Source organism: Papilio polytes, unplaced genomic scaffold, assembly GCF_000836215.1.
Source record: "Papilio polytes unplaced genomic scaffold, Ppol_1.0 DF824269.1, whole genome shotgun sequence".
NCBI classification, from domain to species: Eukaryota; Metazoa; Arthropoda; class Insecta; order Lepidoptera; family Papilionidae; genus Papilio; species Papilio polytes.
In genome coordinates this window covers 3,459,056-3,476,310 of record NW_013524935.1, presented here as the reverse complement: position 1 = coordinate 3,476,310, position 17,255 = coordinate 3,459,056, and the positions used below count along the sequence as shown (strand labels likewise).

Genomic DNA, 17,255 nt, shown 5'->3' with positions numbered 1-17,255 from the left:
ATGATACTTTGTTTCTTACCACTTGCCATACTATGAATATCCGATCTATTCGTATCGTTGTCGTTTTGGTTTGCTCGTTTGCCATTGCCGCCATCTTGTATTTGTCACAAACGCTTCAGCTGTAGCTTCTATTTTATTCGTAAAGATAAGAAAATACTCTGCTATAATTCGTTTCAAATAATTTAATTTAAGGTAATTGTTATTGAAAAGTTTATTTTCTTCGAAACATATAAAAATGTCTGGAGGAAGCAGTAGCAACCGAAATGAGTGCAGAATATACGTAGGAAACCTGCCGCCGGACATAAGAACAAAGGACATTCAAGACTTATTTTACAAATTCGGCAAAGTTACATTCGTGGATTTGAAAAACAGAAAAGGTCCTCCATTCGCGTTCGTGGAATTCGAGGATCCTAGGTGAGAATATGTTTGCAAACATACGGTGCATAAAGGTTTTGTATAAAATTTAACGTGTCATAATGTGTTTTCGTAATCTGTTGATATAATTTTTAATTTTTATTATAATTTTGCGTGTGTAGTTTTATTTATGAAAAACATCTGGTTCACGACTTTTTTGATGTACGATTTCGCTATGGCATTGTATTTTGCAACATTAAACTATCGTTTCTAACATTTTAACTTCATATTTGATTATTTATAAATCTTGCAAAGTTCGGTAAGTATAGAATAGAAATGGAACAGTACTACAGTGCTTTCCACTTCAACTAAGTCTTAATGTTCCACTTAACTCATGGAACGACCACTATCATTTACATGTCACACAATACATTGCTATCAATGTGAATGCTACCTAAAGGTAAAACTTTTTGGTTGTCAGAGCTGATGGCCAGTATTACTAAAACTAGTCATAGATCATTGCATAAAAGACTAACTACTAAGTTTTAAAATTTAATGTTATCACTGACTATCAAACTATGCTAATGATAAGTTCTTGAGAGTGTTTTAAGTGGGCTTTGGATTTGAATAAAGATAAGAAATTGATAATTTACTTTTGTGTAACAACTAACTTTTGCTTACAACTGCCGCTTGTTTTTGGCAGTGTTCTCTCTCCATACTAAATTACATATAGATTATCATTGGTTTTCTTTTATAACCAACCTCTCCTGTTTATGTAAAATATTGCCTATGTTAATGAGTGATTGATTTATTTTCTAATGATAAAAGATTTTTTTAATTGGTTTGATAGTTTCACTGCAAACAATCAATTCTTTCCTCTTTATAATATCAGTATAGATTTGTTGCATTCTATTTACTTTAATGTTCAATCAAGAGTATTCTTGCTTATCTTTAACTTTATAAAGTGAATACTTGGAAATTACTTGTTTATTATGTATTATGTATTGTTTATTATTATGTAGTTATGGATTACTCTGAAAGTGTCAGAGGTCAGGTATTGCAGGAAACATACTTTATGCCTACTTTATTAACTCCGATAAGTATATGACAAACAAGCATATTAATATTGTGAAACTTTGAAGTCTAAGATAAAGCATCACAAAATTGATTTAAATAATACCATACTCGGGTTTAATATTTTTTTATAAAACTGAATACTGAAACAAAATTTATATTTGTAACAGCATGTTAATAATAAGACCATGCTTAACTTCAAATTTCTTTAAAGTTATGATGTCTGTCAGATTTTTAGCAGCATTACGAAATCAACATTCACAACCTGCACATCTGAAAATAATTAAATGATAATCAAGTTTAATCAATCTACACTTGGGCAGTGGACTAAATCTTATGCCTGGTTCACTCTTGTACAGTACAGTTGGTCAGTAGCTCTCAATAACTGGACTGGCATTCAACTGGCGTATGAACACTAACTGGCCCCAGTCAGTACTTAATCCATGCGAAGCCTGTGCGACTTCCAACTGTACTGGCCAAGTCAACTGAAACTGTAGTAAATTCATGTTCTCTGGAAGGGAAGTGCTGATGATGAAATATCACATTTTGAACAGGGATGCAGATGATGCGGTACGTGCAAGAGATGGCTATGATTACGACGGTTATCGTCTACGCGTGGAGTTTCCCCGTGGCGGGGGTGGTGGTGGTGCGAGGGGCGGGCGCGGGGGTGGGGACCGCTTTGGTGCCAGACCGGCCACACGAGGCCCTCCAGCAAGGCGCTCGGAGTACAGAGTACTTGTTACTGGGTTACCACCATCGGGATCTTGGCAGGTTGGTAACTAAATAGTATTAGGATATACTTTGATTAGTTTTGAATGTAAAGTACAACTTGAAATTAAATAAAGGTATATTTTCAAACCCTTCTTATGTTGTATTAAGTGACCATAATAATTTAAAATGTCATATTATATAGCACCATAAAATGCAAGACTTTTTTTAACTACCCCATAAACATTGACATAATAATCCTTTTTGACTAGTCAGTAGACCAAAAATTATCAATTCTTGTTATGAACTTGTAATCTAATATTAAAATAATATTTCAACATATGAATTTATATCAGGATCTCAAAGACCACATGCGTGAAGCTGGCGATGTCTGCTTCGCGGATACTTTCAAGGACGGCACCGGTGTGGTGGAGTTCCTCCGCCATGAAGATATGAAGTATGCAGTGAAAAAACTTGATGACTCGCGATTTAGAAGCCATGAGGTAAGGATACTGTACACTGTTACTCATTTTGAACTAACCTGTATTATCTGTCAAAATATTGTCAATGTTTTGGTAAATATAATATAGTTTTTTTTCCCTTTAAATTAAAAAGAAATAGACGAATTAAAATTTCATTCCATTTTCTAAAAACTAAAAACCTATCTCAACGATTTTACCTTTGTAAGGTCGATCACAGACGTAACAACACTTTAGCATTGTATAAGAAATCATTGAAATCATACTAATATTATAAATTCGAAAGTTTGATGGATGGATGTTTGAGAGTTTGTAGCCTAAATAGCTGAATGGAATTTGGCATTATTGTAGAGGATAGTCTGGAAGAACACATTGAGAACTCACTTTTGGTTTTTTTAATTCCATGTGGAAAGAGTCGCGGGCCAAAGCTAGTGTCTAACTACAATTTCTCATTTCCATTGAGATAACAGTAGGTGTGTTATTTCAGGGCGAAGTATCATATATACGTGTGAAGGAGGACTACGGCGGTGGTGGCGGTGACAGATACAGTGGTGATCGAGACAGGTAATAATATTGTAATATAATGTACATGTACATGAAAGAACCGCTGCTCTAAGAAATCTACATGTGTTAAAGTCTAATTTCAGATCATGGCCACAGATCAAAGTAATTCAGACAATTATGTAAAGAATCCTTGAATTTAGCAAAGAATTATTAGCTTCTTAATAAAAACAACATTAGTATGTAAATCACTGTTAGTTTTCAAACATGTTTGAGTGTTAACATTGATCAAGTGAATTAATTCAAATTCAAATCTTAATATGAGAAAAAAAGTATTTACTTATTCTTGAAGTATAGCACCTGATATTCTTGTAAAATCTATATCTATTATTGTAAAGTCTGATTAGTCTGATAGTAAAGTGGACAAAACATATTCCAATACAGATTTTTTTTATCATAGAGTAAGTATGTACTTACTCTGCTATATTTTTACAACTTGGAAGACACAGTGTAATTTCTCCTTATACACACCAGTCTAATGATGTCAAGGAATCTACCTGAAGCACTTTTACCAGGTGTATATTCTAGTTCAAAATCTGTAACTACATTGTGTACAATGAAAATGGAGTGTGTACAAATATAGAGGTGCATCGGGCAGGTCGCGGTCGTACTCGCCGCGGCGGCGCGGCTCGCCGACCTACTCGCCGGTGCGCCGCAGCTACAGCCGCAGCCGCAGCCGTGACCACAACTACTGAACAGGTCAGACTGATCGCACCACATTTACATACATGTACACACTTGATATACATATTAGAATATACAAACTACTTTTTACACAGTTGAAATACACAAGTCTATATACACATTTGAAATACAAACGTCTTTGTACACATTTGAAATACAAACGTCTTTATACACATGAAATACACAAACGTCTTTGTACACATTTGAAATACAAACGTCTTTATACACATGAAATACACAAACTTCTTTTTACACAATTAAAATCCATAGAACTTTTACACACTTACACATATATCTTTGTACACATTACTTTTACAAATAAATTTAACAACACTGTGAAAAACTAAATGCGAAAACTGTTAAGTGTTAAATGTCACAACTTTTTCTGGCTGAAGAGAAATCAGATTCGTCATAAATGTTGATAGTTGAAAAATTAGTGAAAACAAAACTAGATGATAATGCCTAATTTGAAATGATTTAATCACTACTTTATTTCAGCGGAACATAAAATACAAGAAACTATTTTACATAGATAACTTATTAATTTTATTTCTTTGTTATCCAAAAGCATAACACGAGGTTACTGTAATTACTTGTACTTACTATTTCCTGTATAATCAATCTCTTATAATAAAAAACATACTTTTAAAGATAAGCAGCCCGTCGAGGTGGGCGTCTTTAATTACTACCAATTTGGTAGTACAAGACCTTTTTGTTTATCTTATAGTATTTTTTATTCATTTAAAAATACTTAGTAAATAAGACAAAGTTATCTGGATCAGTGAGAAAGGAACAATGATTGTGATTAGCTCAATTAGAAAATATGTAAGATTTACTAAGGAATTTTACACAAAACAAGAAAGCTAGGCTGGACAAGAATTTTTTATATATTTGATATGGGGCACTTTTTTTGTTATTTATTATTATATAACTGTGATGTTAGGTACATGGTAGTTGTATTTAAAAAACAGTATATTATAACAATATACTAAATACGTTAAATGTAAGATATTACATAAATTCGTACTGAAAATAACAAGTATTAAATGTTTAAGGTGATTTATCTAATTATGATTTAGTTCTACTTATGCTCATGGGGCTGACAAGTGTGTCCACAATTCGATTAGCATCATGTGAAACTTTTTTTGCATTGATTGCTAATATATAATTGTAATTGTAATTTAGTGTGATTATTATGATTTAGGGCCTATCCCACCACTGGCTGATAGTGGCCCAGATAGCTTTAAAATGACGCCACTGTCAGATAGGGAAACAAAATCCGATATTTCCATCACATATTTTACCGGTGGATTGTTATCAGAATTTTTACAATTTGGTGGGATAAGCCCTTAGTGTGTTTTATTCCCACCGGGTCAGATAAGTTTGTCTGTGTAGTTACCCTTATGTCTACAAGGTGATGTTAGCTGCTGTGTAGTGAAAGAAATGTTTTTAATTGTATCAACATAATTAACGACTAAAGTACCGACTCCCGCCAGAATGGCGCACTATAAGATACGTCTCAATGACATTGACAGATGTCAGCTAGGGAAGGGACGTACATGCCAATGATTTAGTGTTGTGTTAATCCTGCAGCGCAGTAGTGATTTTCTTGTTAACAGTAGAGTTGTGCCGGTGTGGGACTGAAGGTGATGTTGTTTGACAGTTAGCGAGCGGCGCGCGGCGGAGGGCGGGCGCCGCGACCCCGTAGCCCCGAGACTGCGCCCACTTAGCGCTCTGCCATGTTTATAATAAGAACAATATGTATTTCCATACTCCTTGTTTTGCAGGCGACATATCACATGCACTCTCTTCTCTTAACAAATGTACCGATTATGAAAGCTGATTTGAGTCGCTTACAGAATGAGTTGTATAAATTGTAGTTTGTAATCGAGTTGATATAATTAAAAGTACTTTTTTTTTGTTTCATCCACTGTGGATTTGGCTCGTTGGATGTGCTTGGCTGGAGGTGTGAGTCAGGATGCCTAGGATAGGATCTCGCTCGATGGCTGGGCTGGACCGGCGGGTAGGACGCGCGCACTCATCGCACAGGAATCTCGGATTTCGGATCGTACCAAAGGATCTCGGACGGCTGTCTCGGTTGAGGATTCCGCTCAGTATCGCTTGTAGACGTGAACAGTTAACTTTTTGGATTGTGAACGGATGTCACGTACCGCGCTCGACGCAGGAACACCGGATCATGGATCTTTGGGTATGATTTTAATATAAATTTTTGCCAAATAACTTATGTTGAGTGCACGCTCGGTATAATACGAGAGTATTAATTGTTTGTTTTGGATATCCTTAACTCACACTTTATTTGCTTTTCTCGATGTCTGCGTAATTATCCTACTCGTAGGTGCGCCACGGCCCTAAGGCGAGAGTACATTAGCTTTGCTCATTAGTTTTAGCTCTAACAAATCGATGTCATAAATATAATTAGCATGCTTAATTGAGCTTTCATACAAAATATACAGTAAATCGAGAGATGGTGTGCGAGAAAGAGAGAGTGCTCAGATGGTATGCCGGTTCATTGTTTTTTTTTTTTATTATTTTCTATCGGTGCGAATGTTGTAAAGGGAACAGAGATTGTGTTTTACATATAGAATAGATATAAATTGTAAATTACAAATTTAAAAAATCACAAATTGTTACATAATTATAATGAATTTCGACTGATCATTATTGTGAACCATTTGACTATATCATAGCGTGTGAAATGTAATTTAGGTACTGAACCAGCATTCCAAAGACCAACATGATTTGATCAATAAATATCTCTTAAAAATATTATGTACAATTATTTGACAATCCTTCTATAATGTTAAGTCATTGAAAGGCTCGGCTAGAAACTATAACAATTGTAAATAAAGGTGGGTTTCCATACCATATCAATTTAGTTAAAAGTAGTGAGACATGTAACCCTTAATCTATCTATCTATAGGATATTATCTATAGGATATTACTGTCTTGCACAAAAAAATTCAGACTAGAAATAAGGGATAAATCATGCATCTTAATCCTAATTTGTATTGGAGATTATGTTTATTTTTTTCATAAATAAAAACATTTTTTAAATAAATTAATAAACTTTAATCACTATATTTTAAAACCTGAATGAATCGCGACAACTCCAAATGTTAAATTCTCGTAAGTCACCTGCCTGAAACCTGCCTCCTCTATCATACCTTTGAACTTTTCCTGAAATTATTAAATCAGAATTAATTATAAGTATGTAAAGTAAAAAAAAAGTGACGTTACGTAAAAGTGCCTTGTATTGAAATGAGTCTTGCATCACATTGCTTCGTAACCATTTACAATTTGACAGATGTCCAAAATTTAAAGTAATTTGGAGCTTAAGATTGATCTTATTATATACTAGCTGTTGCTCGTGACTTCATCCATGTGAAATACAAAATTATAGCCTTTTACTCAACGAAAACATAGCTTTCTTATGGTAAACGAATTTTTGAAATAGCTCCAGTAGTACAAAAATACAAATCTTTTCTGTACAATATTATTATAGAAGATACTGTTGTATAATCCAATTTCATTTATATGCAAGATCAAATAATATAGTAAAACTAACCTGATCTGGAAATTGCCTTATACTTTCCACTAAATACTGATAAGGTTTCCATTGTCCGGCTATAAGCTGTCCTAATGCTGGTATCACTTGGAAAGAATACTGGTCATATAACCTGTAAAGAAAAAAAAATCAAATATGTGTTAAAAAAATATAAGAAAAATAGCTATCATATACTACCATTGCATTCCAGAATTAGGTAGCTGACTGAATTCTAAACACATAAAACGACCACCAGGCATAAGCACGCGGTATGCCTCTTCTAGGACCTGTAATACGAAATAGTTACATGGTAAGTAAAATAAATACTTACATTCTCCTCTATTCCACATTCAGAATTTAAAAAAAAGAAGTTGCCTATGTGTTCTTCCAGACTATTATCTCCAACCCAAATTTCATCAAGATCCATTTGTTAAACTCTAACAAACATCTCTCCATGCATCAAGACTTGACCAAAATATTAGTAAGAAAAAGTGGATTTGACGGTAGAGGAGACATAGGAAGAGAAAATATCCTGTATGTGCGTCTTCGTCCACCGTCGATTAAGGGTAGGCAACGCATCTGCAATTGCAGATCTATGGGCAGCGGTCGCTACGCCATTTCGACTGTTTCAACTGGCTGCTTGCTCCTTTGCCACCTTATAATATAAATAAAGAATTAGTAAGATGCAAATAAGAATGTAACATTTCACGAACCTTATCAACATGAGTACAATTTCTGATACCAAATGCAATAGTGTATGCAGTAACACACTCGTCAGGTAAGGCGAGCTTTTCTGCATCACTACACAACCATTGAACATCAACACCGCTAGATTCTTTTGTATATCCTTGTCTACAAAGAAAATAAATAAATTTAAAACTAACAGTACCACACAAATCGTACTGGCAAAATGTGTTAACATTCTGAAGGCAATTTTGGTGAAAAATATTGTGTAAAATGGTTTTCTATGTAAATGGATTGTTTTGTGAGAATGAAGGAATTGTCTAATGAATCCAATATTCTCAGAAAAATTCTATGTGCAGTTGGCTTTGCTTTTCTGAGTTCTTGTTGATCCTATTGCAGTTACTTGTTTTAAACCATTCACATGTATAAACATGATACTAAAGTAATTGTGTAGTAAAATGACAGCGGAATTGGTATTAATGAATGGATAAGCTATGAACTGTGTTTTGTGTTTGTTTGATTTACGCCATTTTGGTGCTAATGGTAGTGGTTGTGAGGATTTGCACTAATAGAGATATAATTAACTAAAACATCAAAAAGCTTATTGACTAGTGTTAGTAATCCTATTAATATTAGAGAAAACAATTTTGTTTAATTCTCACTTTAACTATTTCTTGCAGTGCAAGAAAATAAAGGTATGGGTGTGTAAGTTTAACACTGATTCATAAATGTGATTATTATTGCTGTTATTTACCTCTGTGCTCGAACTTTTCCAACATCAAGCATAGCTTGGTTAATATCACTGATAATGACTAAGCTTTGCTTGTTTTCAGGTGCTGGGCCCAAATTTTTTAAATAATCTATATACCTAAATGAAATATCACCTGGAAATAATTTTTATTATCAAAACTATTAGTAAAAAAGTAATTGAAGCTAGTTGTGAGGAATAAGTAAACATTATTCCGTCACATTGTTAGCTTGTTTTATCTTTTCTTGTGGTTTGCACAAAATAAAAATAACTTAAAGTAGCCTATGTGCCTAAGAAAATCAATAAAGCCATTTTGAGCATATATTGTTACATTTATTTAAACTTAAATATTTATAAAATTAGTAAGACTTGGTAGAATAATAAAATATTTATACCAGTTCCACCAGCTACATCTAGAAGCTTTGTCCCATGTGTAGGTGCTAGTCGTTGTAGGAATATATCCTTCCATAGCCTGTGAATGCCGAGAGACATTGCATCATTCATCACATCATACTTTTCTGCTACGGTTTCAAATACTTCGTGAACTGAAAATAAAATAAATATATCTTTCCTTATAAGTTTGGGAAGGAAAAGTGGGTTTGATGCTGGTGAAGATGCATAGAAAAGTATATATTCTCTTTATGGCATCTCCTTTTGTGTTGATAAGGGTAGGTGGATGTCTATGGCCAACGGTTACTTCGCTTTTTCGGTAAATTAAGGTGGCCGGTCAAATAAATCGCATTAAGCTTTGAGTTAAAGGTTATATTTTTTTCATACGAGATATCTGATAAAATATTAAATTACATTGTAATTAATTAAAAAAGTGACTAACCTTTTTTCCATTTCTCTTCCTCATTCACTGTTTTAAAACCAAAATGAGTTTGTTTACTTTTATCAGATTCCTCTTCATTCAAAGTCGCTTCCGTTTTAGTACTCAACTGTCTTATTCTACAAGAACTATGAGTGGAATTTCGTATTTGTAACAATCTAAATGTTGTTCTTGTTATAAAAGCCATTTTCTTTATTTTCTATATATTCTTAATTTTATAAGGTAACTTGACAATTGTCAACAATCCATAAAATATCAGCTGTTTGTCAAGTTGCAAATCGATATTGTTGCTAGTATGAAATATTAGATTTTGTAAAAACAAACCCACGCAAATGTAAAACCAAAGGTCTTATACCTGTTAACGTTTTTGAGCAATTAACGTGAACCTAAAAACTATGGGTAGCCAGAAAGGTAGGAGCTATTACATCTACGAGGTAGAAGTGCAAATCGTAAATCATGAATTTAATAGAACATAACTTGTATTTCCCTTGTTTTAGACTAGAGAAGCTAAGTTAAAATTAAAAACTTAAAATGTCAAAACATGTCAACACAGAGCCGGGGCAAGTTGATACGAAATTCAAAAGAAAACTTTTATCTCTTATCAAAACACTTAATCATTTAATTTGTTTTTACTATATCAAAACTCGAAGAATTATTTCAACTTTTTTTCTAAGCTAAATGCTTAACATAAGAAGATAGATAAACAAAAATAAGGACGAATTACATCTTTAACAATTGAAAAAAAAAAAATGTCTACAAAAGATAAACGTAAGCAAATATATATAAAAGTACGCAATATGTGTAGTATCTTATGAAGTTAATTTTGAATACTTGCTATCCTAGTATATCTAGTAAATAATGTAATCCATTAATTTGATTTCCAGTACCCATAAAATCGAAATATATCGAACACAATATAATTCATTATCAACAATGTTTCAATTGGGATTGTGGCATTGCATGTGTCATGATGTTACTTCCAACAGAACAACGAGACTATTTAAGAAAACACTTCACAAAAATATGCTTGGATGAAGGATTTCTACAGTCAACATGGACTATAGACCTTTGCTATTTATTAAAAAGGTAAAAAAAAAACAAAATTGTTTTGCTAAAAATAGCTACATTAGGATGTTGTGTTTTAATAATGCAATCTTAGCTAGATGGCTATGTGCAGATGTTAACACATACTTTCTGAAAGCAAAGCAATCTCAAAATCATTAATTGGTGATTGTTCACTTTTGTGTTAAAAGTTGTAAAGCTTGTGAATGTGTTAGTAATTATTCAATTTAATACAGATTTGGTATTGAGCATTGCATGTACACTATTGTAAAGGCTGTCAATAGTAGGCGAGCCATCAATGATGGAATAGATTACCAGGTAATCAATTATCTATACTAATATTATAAAGAGGAAAGATTTGTATTTTTGTATGTATTCAATTAACTCAAAGACTACTTTGCCAATTTTTAAAATTCTTTCATCATTAAAAAGCTACATTATCACTATGTAATATAGGCTATACTTTTTTATTATTTTTAACTTCACCCGGCCGAAGTAGCGAGCGACAGCCAGTTTTAAATAAGGTAAATAATTACAATTTAAATATGTCATCATCAGTTGCCAACTGATGATTTAACCTCTGTCTACTGGCCATTTATCTATACTTCTATACTAATGTTATAAAGAGCAAAGATTTATATTTTTGAATTTTTTATGTATTTGATTCACACAAAAACACAAATTCTTTCACCATTAGAAAGGTATTTTATCTGTAACATAGAATATATTTTGTATAATTTTTTTAATTTCATGCAGAAGTTGCAAGCAACAGCTAGTCACTAATATAGTCTGTTTCAAAGTAGTTTTTATATGTACTGGCTTAGCAATACTAAATAATGACATGCATGTGATTATAATAGTTCTTTAATGGTCCTAATTGGTTTCTTTAAGAAATAATGTAAAGGAATCAATATATGTCCTCTAGGCTTGTAAACGAGTAGAAAATCGAATACTTAATGCCGAAGAAGCTGGAATTTGTATAAAAGAGAAAGAGTTAACTGTAAAGGAGATATTGTCTCATGTAGAGTGTAAGGGTCCTGCTATTGTGCTGGTCGACTCTCCCTTATTGATATGTGACTTGTGCAAACATAACAAGATGAAAGCAGAGTTCAGGTAATATTTTTGTATATCTATACTAATATTATAAAGAGAAAAGATTTGTATTTTTGTATGTATTGAAATAACTCAAAAACTACTGGACCAATTACAAAAATTTTTTCACCATTAAAAACCTGTTATCAGTGAGTAAAATAGACTATATCTTTTAATTCAACGCTGACGAAGTCGCGAACAAGCCAGCACTCGATAAAAATGCATAATGTTTGTGTTCTTAAATATTATATATTAACTTAATATTCTTTCATGCAATGAAAACCTGAAATTTTATAAATCTAAATATAAATAATTTGGCACCTTTCATACCTTTAATATTATTTCACTTAGTTTCTCTCAGTTTAATAAGGAAATATGCTTAAAGGTGATTTGATTACAGTAGACTATCCCGCCTAACTGAATCACTACGTCCAGGGTGACCTAGAAAATCTAATATTTGAGGAATATTTGTTACTAATAATAAATGTTTTGTATGACTTATAGACGTGCGTTTGGTGGTCGCTACAAGGGTCACTATATACTAGTGGTAGGTCACAGCGGGAATAAAGTGTTGTATCGCGACCCGGCATTAAGCGCCCGACTCTGTGCAACCAGCCTTGCCCGTCTGCACGCCGCTAGACGGGCCCCCGGCACTGATTTCGATGTTATACTTGTTAACAAAGACTTGAGAAGGTGTTTAATTTGAAATATATTCACTTTGTAAAATATGTGTTACAATGTTATTTTATTTGCTATTTTTGTCTTAAACTCAAAACTCAATTTTTATCGCAATTTATTGCTCTATGAACTATATTTTTTAATAGTACGATAATTAAATTTAAATCTAAAATTTAGATAATTAAATAAAATGTGTAATCGCAATTTATACTTATTATTAAATTTAAATTTTATCACAGATTATATACTCGAAGAATAGAAACATGAAACGAAACGTTCTGCTTTATGATCAGGGAGTCCCCGATTAACATTTACCAAAGCATTTTATTCCTTTTGTTAGACACTTATTACCTACGGCATAAAGCACATAATACAATGTATTTACGATTTTAGGAATGTCTGAAATAAGAATCACATATAAATAATCGAACTGCGTAATGAGATTTTGAAACAAACATATGCAATGACGTATAACACCATCATCGTATATTATACACGATAAAATCAGTATGATATTTATGATGCTGTTATTACTGTTTTAATAATTCATTTATTAGGTCGTTACCTAATAATTGAAGTATTAAAACATATTGAAACTGTATTTGGTTTAAGTAAAATATACAGGTGTTCAAACATCAGTCTTTTCTTCCTTACCCAATAGACTATTTTGAATAAGCAATTTTTTTTCTTTTTTTCCCTTAATCTATGTTCAATTTACTGCCCGTTTCAATTCATGGTATTTAAAAAGAAAAAATGCATTTAAGGGTTAACCCAGTTCAAGCCACTTCAGAGCATTACACAAGTCTATAAACTAAATAGTGGATCAAAATGATATACGAATGAGGTGTCGTATCCTCAGTAAAGCAGGTTAGTTTTTCAGCGTGAAAATTGTAAAAGTTTGCTACGAAAAACGAAATATTTAATTATTATCGGAACCACTGGCAACCCTAAATATTATGATATCCGGGATTTTCTACCAAAAATAGTTTACATATGGCCATTACAGTTGGACAGTAATAGTACTAGACAGGGGTGACTCCCAAATCTCTGACGAAGATCAGAGGACATCGAGGACAGAACGAAGTGGAAGAGTGAAAAAACAACTCGACCCACCACCATTTGGGATGGGAGTTAAGAGGATAGTATTTTATGCCAGTTGTAGGCCAGCGCTGATTTAAATCATTACTGGCATAATGTAAACCGGGCATAATAGTGGACTATGGATGTGATTGGATAGTCACCATTCACTAGGAGCCTTTCTTACAATAACACTCGTTATACGACCTCTGTTTTATGAGAATTATCTCATTTCGCAATTGAAATATCGTAAATTTTTAGACTTCAGATAATTCTTAAAATACGAAATTTTATATTACCAATTGATTGAAGTTTTATATATATTTCTGAATTATTTGCTTTTGGTAAGTGTGTTTTTAGATTTATATGTGATTTTAATTCTTACGCAATATCATGCATGAGACAGAACAGTTTTATACGCAGTAGCAAAAACTTACGCACATGTAAAATACTATTGGGTATAAACTATTTGCAACATAATTATATCGCTATATCTTTATTTGGGACAATCCCAGAATAAACATTATATATTCTGTATAGAAATATATTAATAAACATCGTAATGTATTTGTCATTCTTTTAGTTATTCGTTAATAGTTAACTAGTAAACACTTTGTTTTATTTTCCACCGTTTAAATGGATTTAAGAGTAAAAGCCTTATATTTGGTTGTGTTTTCTACAACCTTCAATATTATTTTAGCTGATGAGGTAAGTTTTTAATTTAATTCAAGATTTTTTGTTCCTTTTATTTTTTTCGTGAGACGAAAATTATTCCTATTGCGTAAAACTCGATTTTTTTAAGGATATTGTAACTTTACTATGCGGATATAGATGCTTTAATAAAAATGTCTGCTCAACAAAACAATTGCATGCTTATTTGAAGGTGCTAGAACTAGGTAAAATAACAGACAATTTGTCAATCTACCAATTAACGATTTTCTATTTCGGAAAACCATTATGAAAGCATTATCATGATGAAACCATAGATCGTCAGCGTCACGAGATCACCTCAATATCTGTCTACCCTATTATAAACAACAACAATAAATAATAATAAGGTTTTGGTAAAACAAATCTCATACTATGAAGTTAAACGTAGACAAATTCGATGACGTCATCGTAGATATAAAACTGTCACCTCCCTGACGTATGTAGCATTATTTAGCATCTTACCTTCATCTGTTAGTAACATCTTATCAAAAAAAAAGATACGTTATCATAAACAAAGTCGGTGTATCGCAATCTGTTTGGATTCAGTTTTGTTTATAAGTCTAGACAGAGCTGGTATTTGTTAATTTACAACAGGTGAGATTTTTTAATGCATATTTTATATAATATAAAAAAATAACCAGTTGCTACTATTTTTAAACTTAATTTCTGTGCTCCCCATCTGGTTCTTAAAGGTCTACACATCTACAAATGCGTATGTCTATGGGCAGCGATAGCTTTACTAATTTTGGCGAATTTGAAAGAAATTTTTGGTTAACTTTTGATTTTTTCTTACGATATGCTGCATTTAATCGTTCGATGACTTTTTTAACAATCGGTTAAATCAATTTTAATGAAATTATTAAAATAACAACCAAAGTTAAGCAAGTAATTTTCTCTTTTCTCACGATAGTTTAAACAATTTAAAGTTAATTTAAAAGCTAAAGTTACGTTTTTACGATTACATAAAAGTAATTACTTCTATTTTTTGCTATAATCCGTAATTTATCATTTCATTAATCAAGCTATACGAGATACAATTATCAGGGTGTGTAGAATATTTATATTTTTGTCGGTTGTCGCCTTAATTATATCGATTATTACTATTAAACAGCAATTGTTTTTTTTAAATTGTACTAAATAAAGATTTATAGGTACTAAAAACTAGGAAAGTCATTAAATCTTCAACGTGGACGTACATAAAGGAAATCGTGTAGAACGTGTGTTTAGATAAGTTTATTAATAATTTTATGCAAAAATTAATAAGCCTTAAATAGGTACTTCTTTGTTTTACAGTGTACCACGATGTCTAAACGCACGGTGCTGAATGAAGTATACAAAGGATTGGTGGAGTCCATGTCGATACCAGCTGAGGTGCATCATAGAAATGGCAAGAAGTATGCCAGCTTTGGCACAGTTGTTCCCATACACTGCTGCACGCCTGAGCAGGTAAAATTTACGATAGTTTTTTTAGTGGTAACAAAGAAACGAAATACCACTTTAAAAAAAATCACAACTAATATACTCGAAAACGTCAAAAAAACGTCGAGAAACTAATAAAAAGCAATGGCGTGTGAGATTAAAACTCGGTATTTTCACGTTTTTTTTTTTAGACTGTATACATACAAACGCGCAAAAAAAATAAAAACAATACGCGCAAACCATTACCCTCTTTATCAATCGGGGTAAACATTGGAAAAAAATTGGTAATATCACTCAAGATCGTCCCCTAGGCTCCTATATAAAAACCGGATAATTTTCCAAATGGAATTCCGTAATTTCAAATTTATCTGTTTGTAGTTTTTTTTGTTGCCATGTGAAAAAAAAACATAGATTATGTGTTTCCAGGTAAAAGAGCGTGTGAACGACACTCATCATTACTGCGATGTGTTCACCGAGGAACTTTTGGCTCCGCTTGGAGAGCTTGCCTTTGTCCGGCTCGATGAGAACACGGCAGAAAAGGTATACCTAATACTGCTAATATTACGTAATATTGTTATTTTTTCTCAAAGACTTACAGATAAAGTAGTATTTTGTAAGTGTAATAATGAAATTAAAATCTTTTCAGGTATTTATAAACCGTAGCAAACGTGTTCTGATGGTGTCCAGCGACGGTCGTTTAGCGCAATGGCGATGTGCGCCCACATTCGAGTCCGCCAATCACTATATCGCTGGTACACCAATCGTCAACAAAGAGGGTGCTCTAGTCTCGGTTGTCACTGCTAAGAGAGGAAACCATTATGCTGTATCTAACTTCGAAGTAAGCTGATTATTAAAACAATGAAATTAACATAACTGACCATTTTTAATATCGATGTTGTGGTTTCAGGGTGAAGGTGGTTATTTCGAAACATCACTACCATGGGAAATAGTTCACCCAATGCAGGGAGAAGTAATTTATGGCGAACAGACGTTTTCATCGCGCGACGAGTTGAGAAAACATCTTGCGAATTTATCGCCAGCAGAAGTAACGTCCGACCTGCCAGTGCGACCTGTGTTGTTAACGGGAGTAACGCCAAGATTAACTTTAATCACCCATAACGGAAGACAACTTGCTCATTATTACCTTTATGGTGTCCACGCTTCAGATGTTCAATATTTATAGAGGTTTTTCTAATGACGACTATCAAACGTACAAAAATAATTTCGATGTGCAACTCGTTGAAATCGATTTTTTTTTTCGGTGATTACATTAGTTAAAAAGTGTCAAATCGAGCTAATTTACTCACATTATTTAATTGATTACTAATAAATCATAAAAAAATGGAATTCTTGTTATTTAACTAGTTAATGAACATTTTACTACTAAAACAATTCTACCATTACATCAACCAATCCTAAGGTATCATAAAAATATTAGTGTGATTAGAGAGAGTGTGGTTTATAGCAAGAGGATATATATAAAACTTATTGCCCTTTGTCGTTAATCAATGCAAGGGAAATAGAACTGGT

At 32.6% G+C, this 17,255-nt stretch overlaps 3 protein-coding genes across 11 annotated transcripts; 2 read left to right on the top strand and 1 right to left on the bottom strand.

Moving 5' to 3' along the window:
* Window positions 1-70: 70 nt before the first annotated feature.
* On the top strand, window positions 71-6,647 carry LOC106107614 (serine/arginine-rich splicing factor 1A). 2 transcript variants are annotated; one of them, XM_013288543.1, is made up of 6 exons: window positions 71-414; window positions 1,983-2,199; window positions 2,493-2,639; window positions 3,103-3,179; window positions 3,775-3,875; window positions 5,524-6,647. In XM_013288543.1, the coding sequence occupies exons 1-5, from the start codon at window positions 236-238 to the stop codon at window positions 3,869-3,871; spliced, it is 717 nt and encodes a 238-aa protein (XP_013143997.1). In that variant the 5' UTR covers window positions 71-235; the 3' UTR covers window positions 3,872-3,875; window positions 5,524-6,647. The 2 variants fall into 2 exon arrangements, with proteins under 2 accessions (XP_013143997.1, XP_013143986.1); XM_013288532.1 differs by having other exon boundaries at window positions 3,760-3,875.
* A 279-nt stretch (window positions 6,648-6,926) lies between these two features.
* LOC106107563 (2-methoxy-6-polyprenyl-1,4-benzoquinol methylase, mitochondrial) lies at window positions 6,927-9,894 on the bottom strand. The gene is made up of 7 exons (XM_013288446.1): window positions 9,690-9,894; window positions 9,253-9,402; window positions 8,864-8,993; window positions 8,139-8,277; window positions 7,624-7,712; window positions 7,447-7,558; window positions 6,927-7,058 (listed from the first exon to the last, which is right to left on the bottom strand). The coding sequence occupies exons 1-7, from the start codon at window positions 9,871-9,873 to the stop codon at window positions 6,957-6,959; spliced, it is 906 nt and encodes a 301-aa protein (XP_013143900.1). The 5' UTR covers window positions 9,874-9,894; the 3' UTR covers window positions 6,927-6,956.
* On the top strand, window positions 7,719-17,072 carry LOC106107572 (protein GUCD1). 8 transcript variants are annotated; one of them, XM_013288507.1, is made up of 6 exons: window positions 7,719-7,735; window positions 10,184-10,454; window positions 10,571-10,772; window positions 10,985-11,066; window positions 11,674-11,861; window positions 12,345-13,618. In XM_013288507.1, exons 2-6 carry the CDS (start codon window positions 10,436-10,438, stop codon window positions 12,544-12,546), a joined length of 693 nt encoding a protein of 230 aa, XP_013143961.1. In that variant the 5' UTR covers window positions 7,719-7,735; window positions 10,184-10,435; the 3' UTR covers window positions 12,547-13,618. The 8 variants fall into 8 exon arrangements, with proteins under 8 accessions (XP_013143961.1, XP_013143952.1, XP_013143970.1 ...); XM_013288498.1 differs by lacking the exon at window positions 7,719-7,735 and adding an exon at window positions 10,022-10,097; XM_013288516.1 differs by lacking the exons at window positions 7,719-7,735; window positions 10,184-10,454 and adding an exon at window positions 10,033-10,097.
* Window positions 17,073-17,255: the final 183 nt, after the last annotated feature.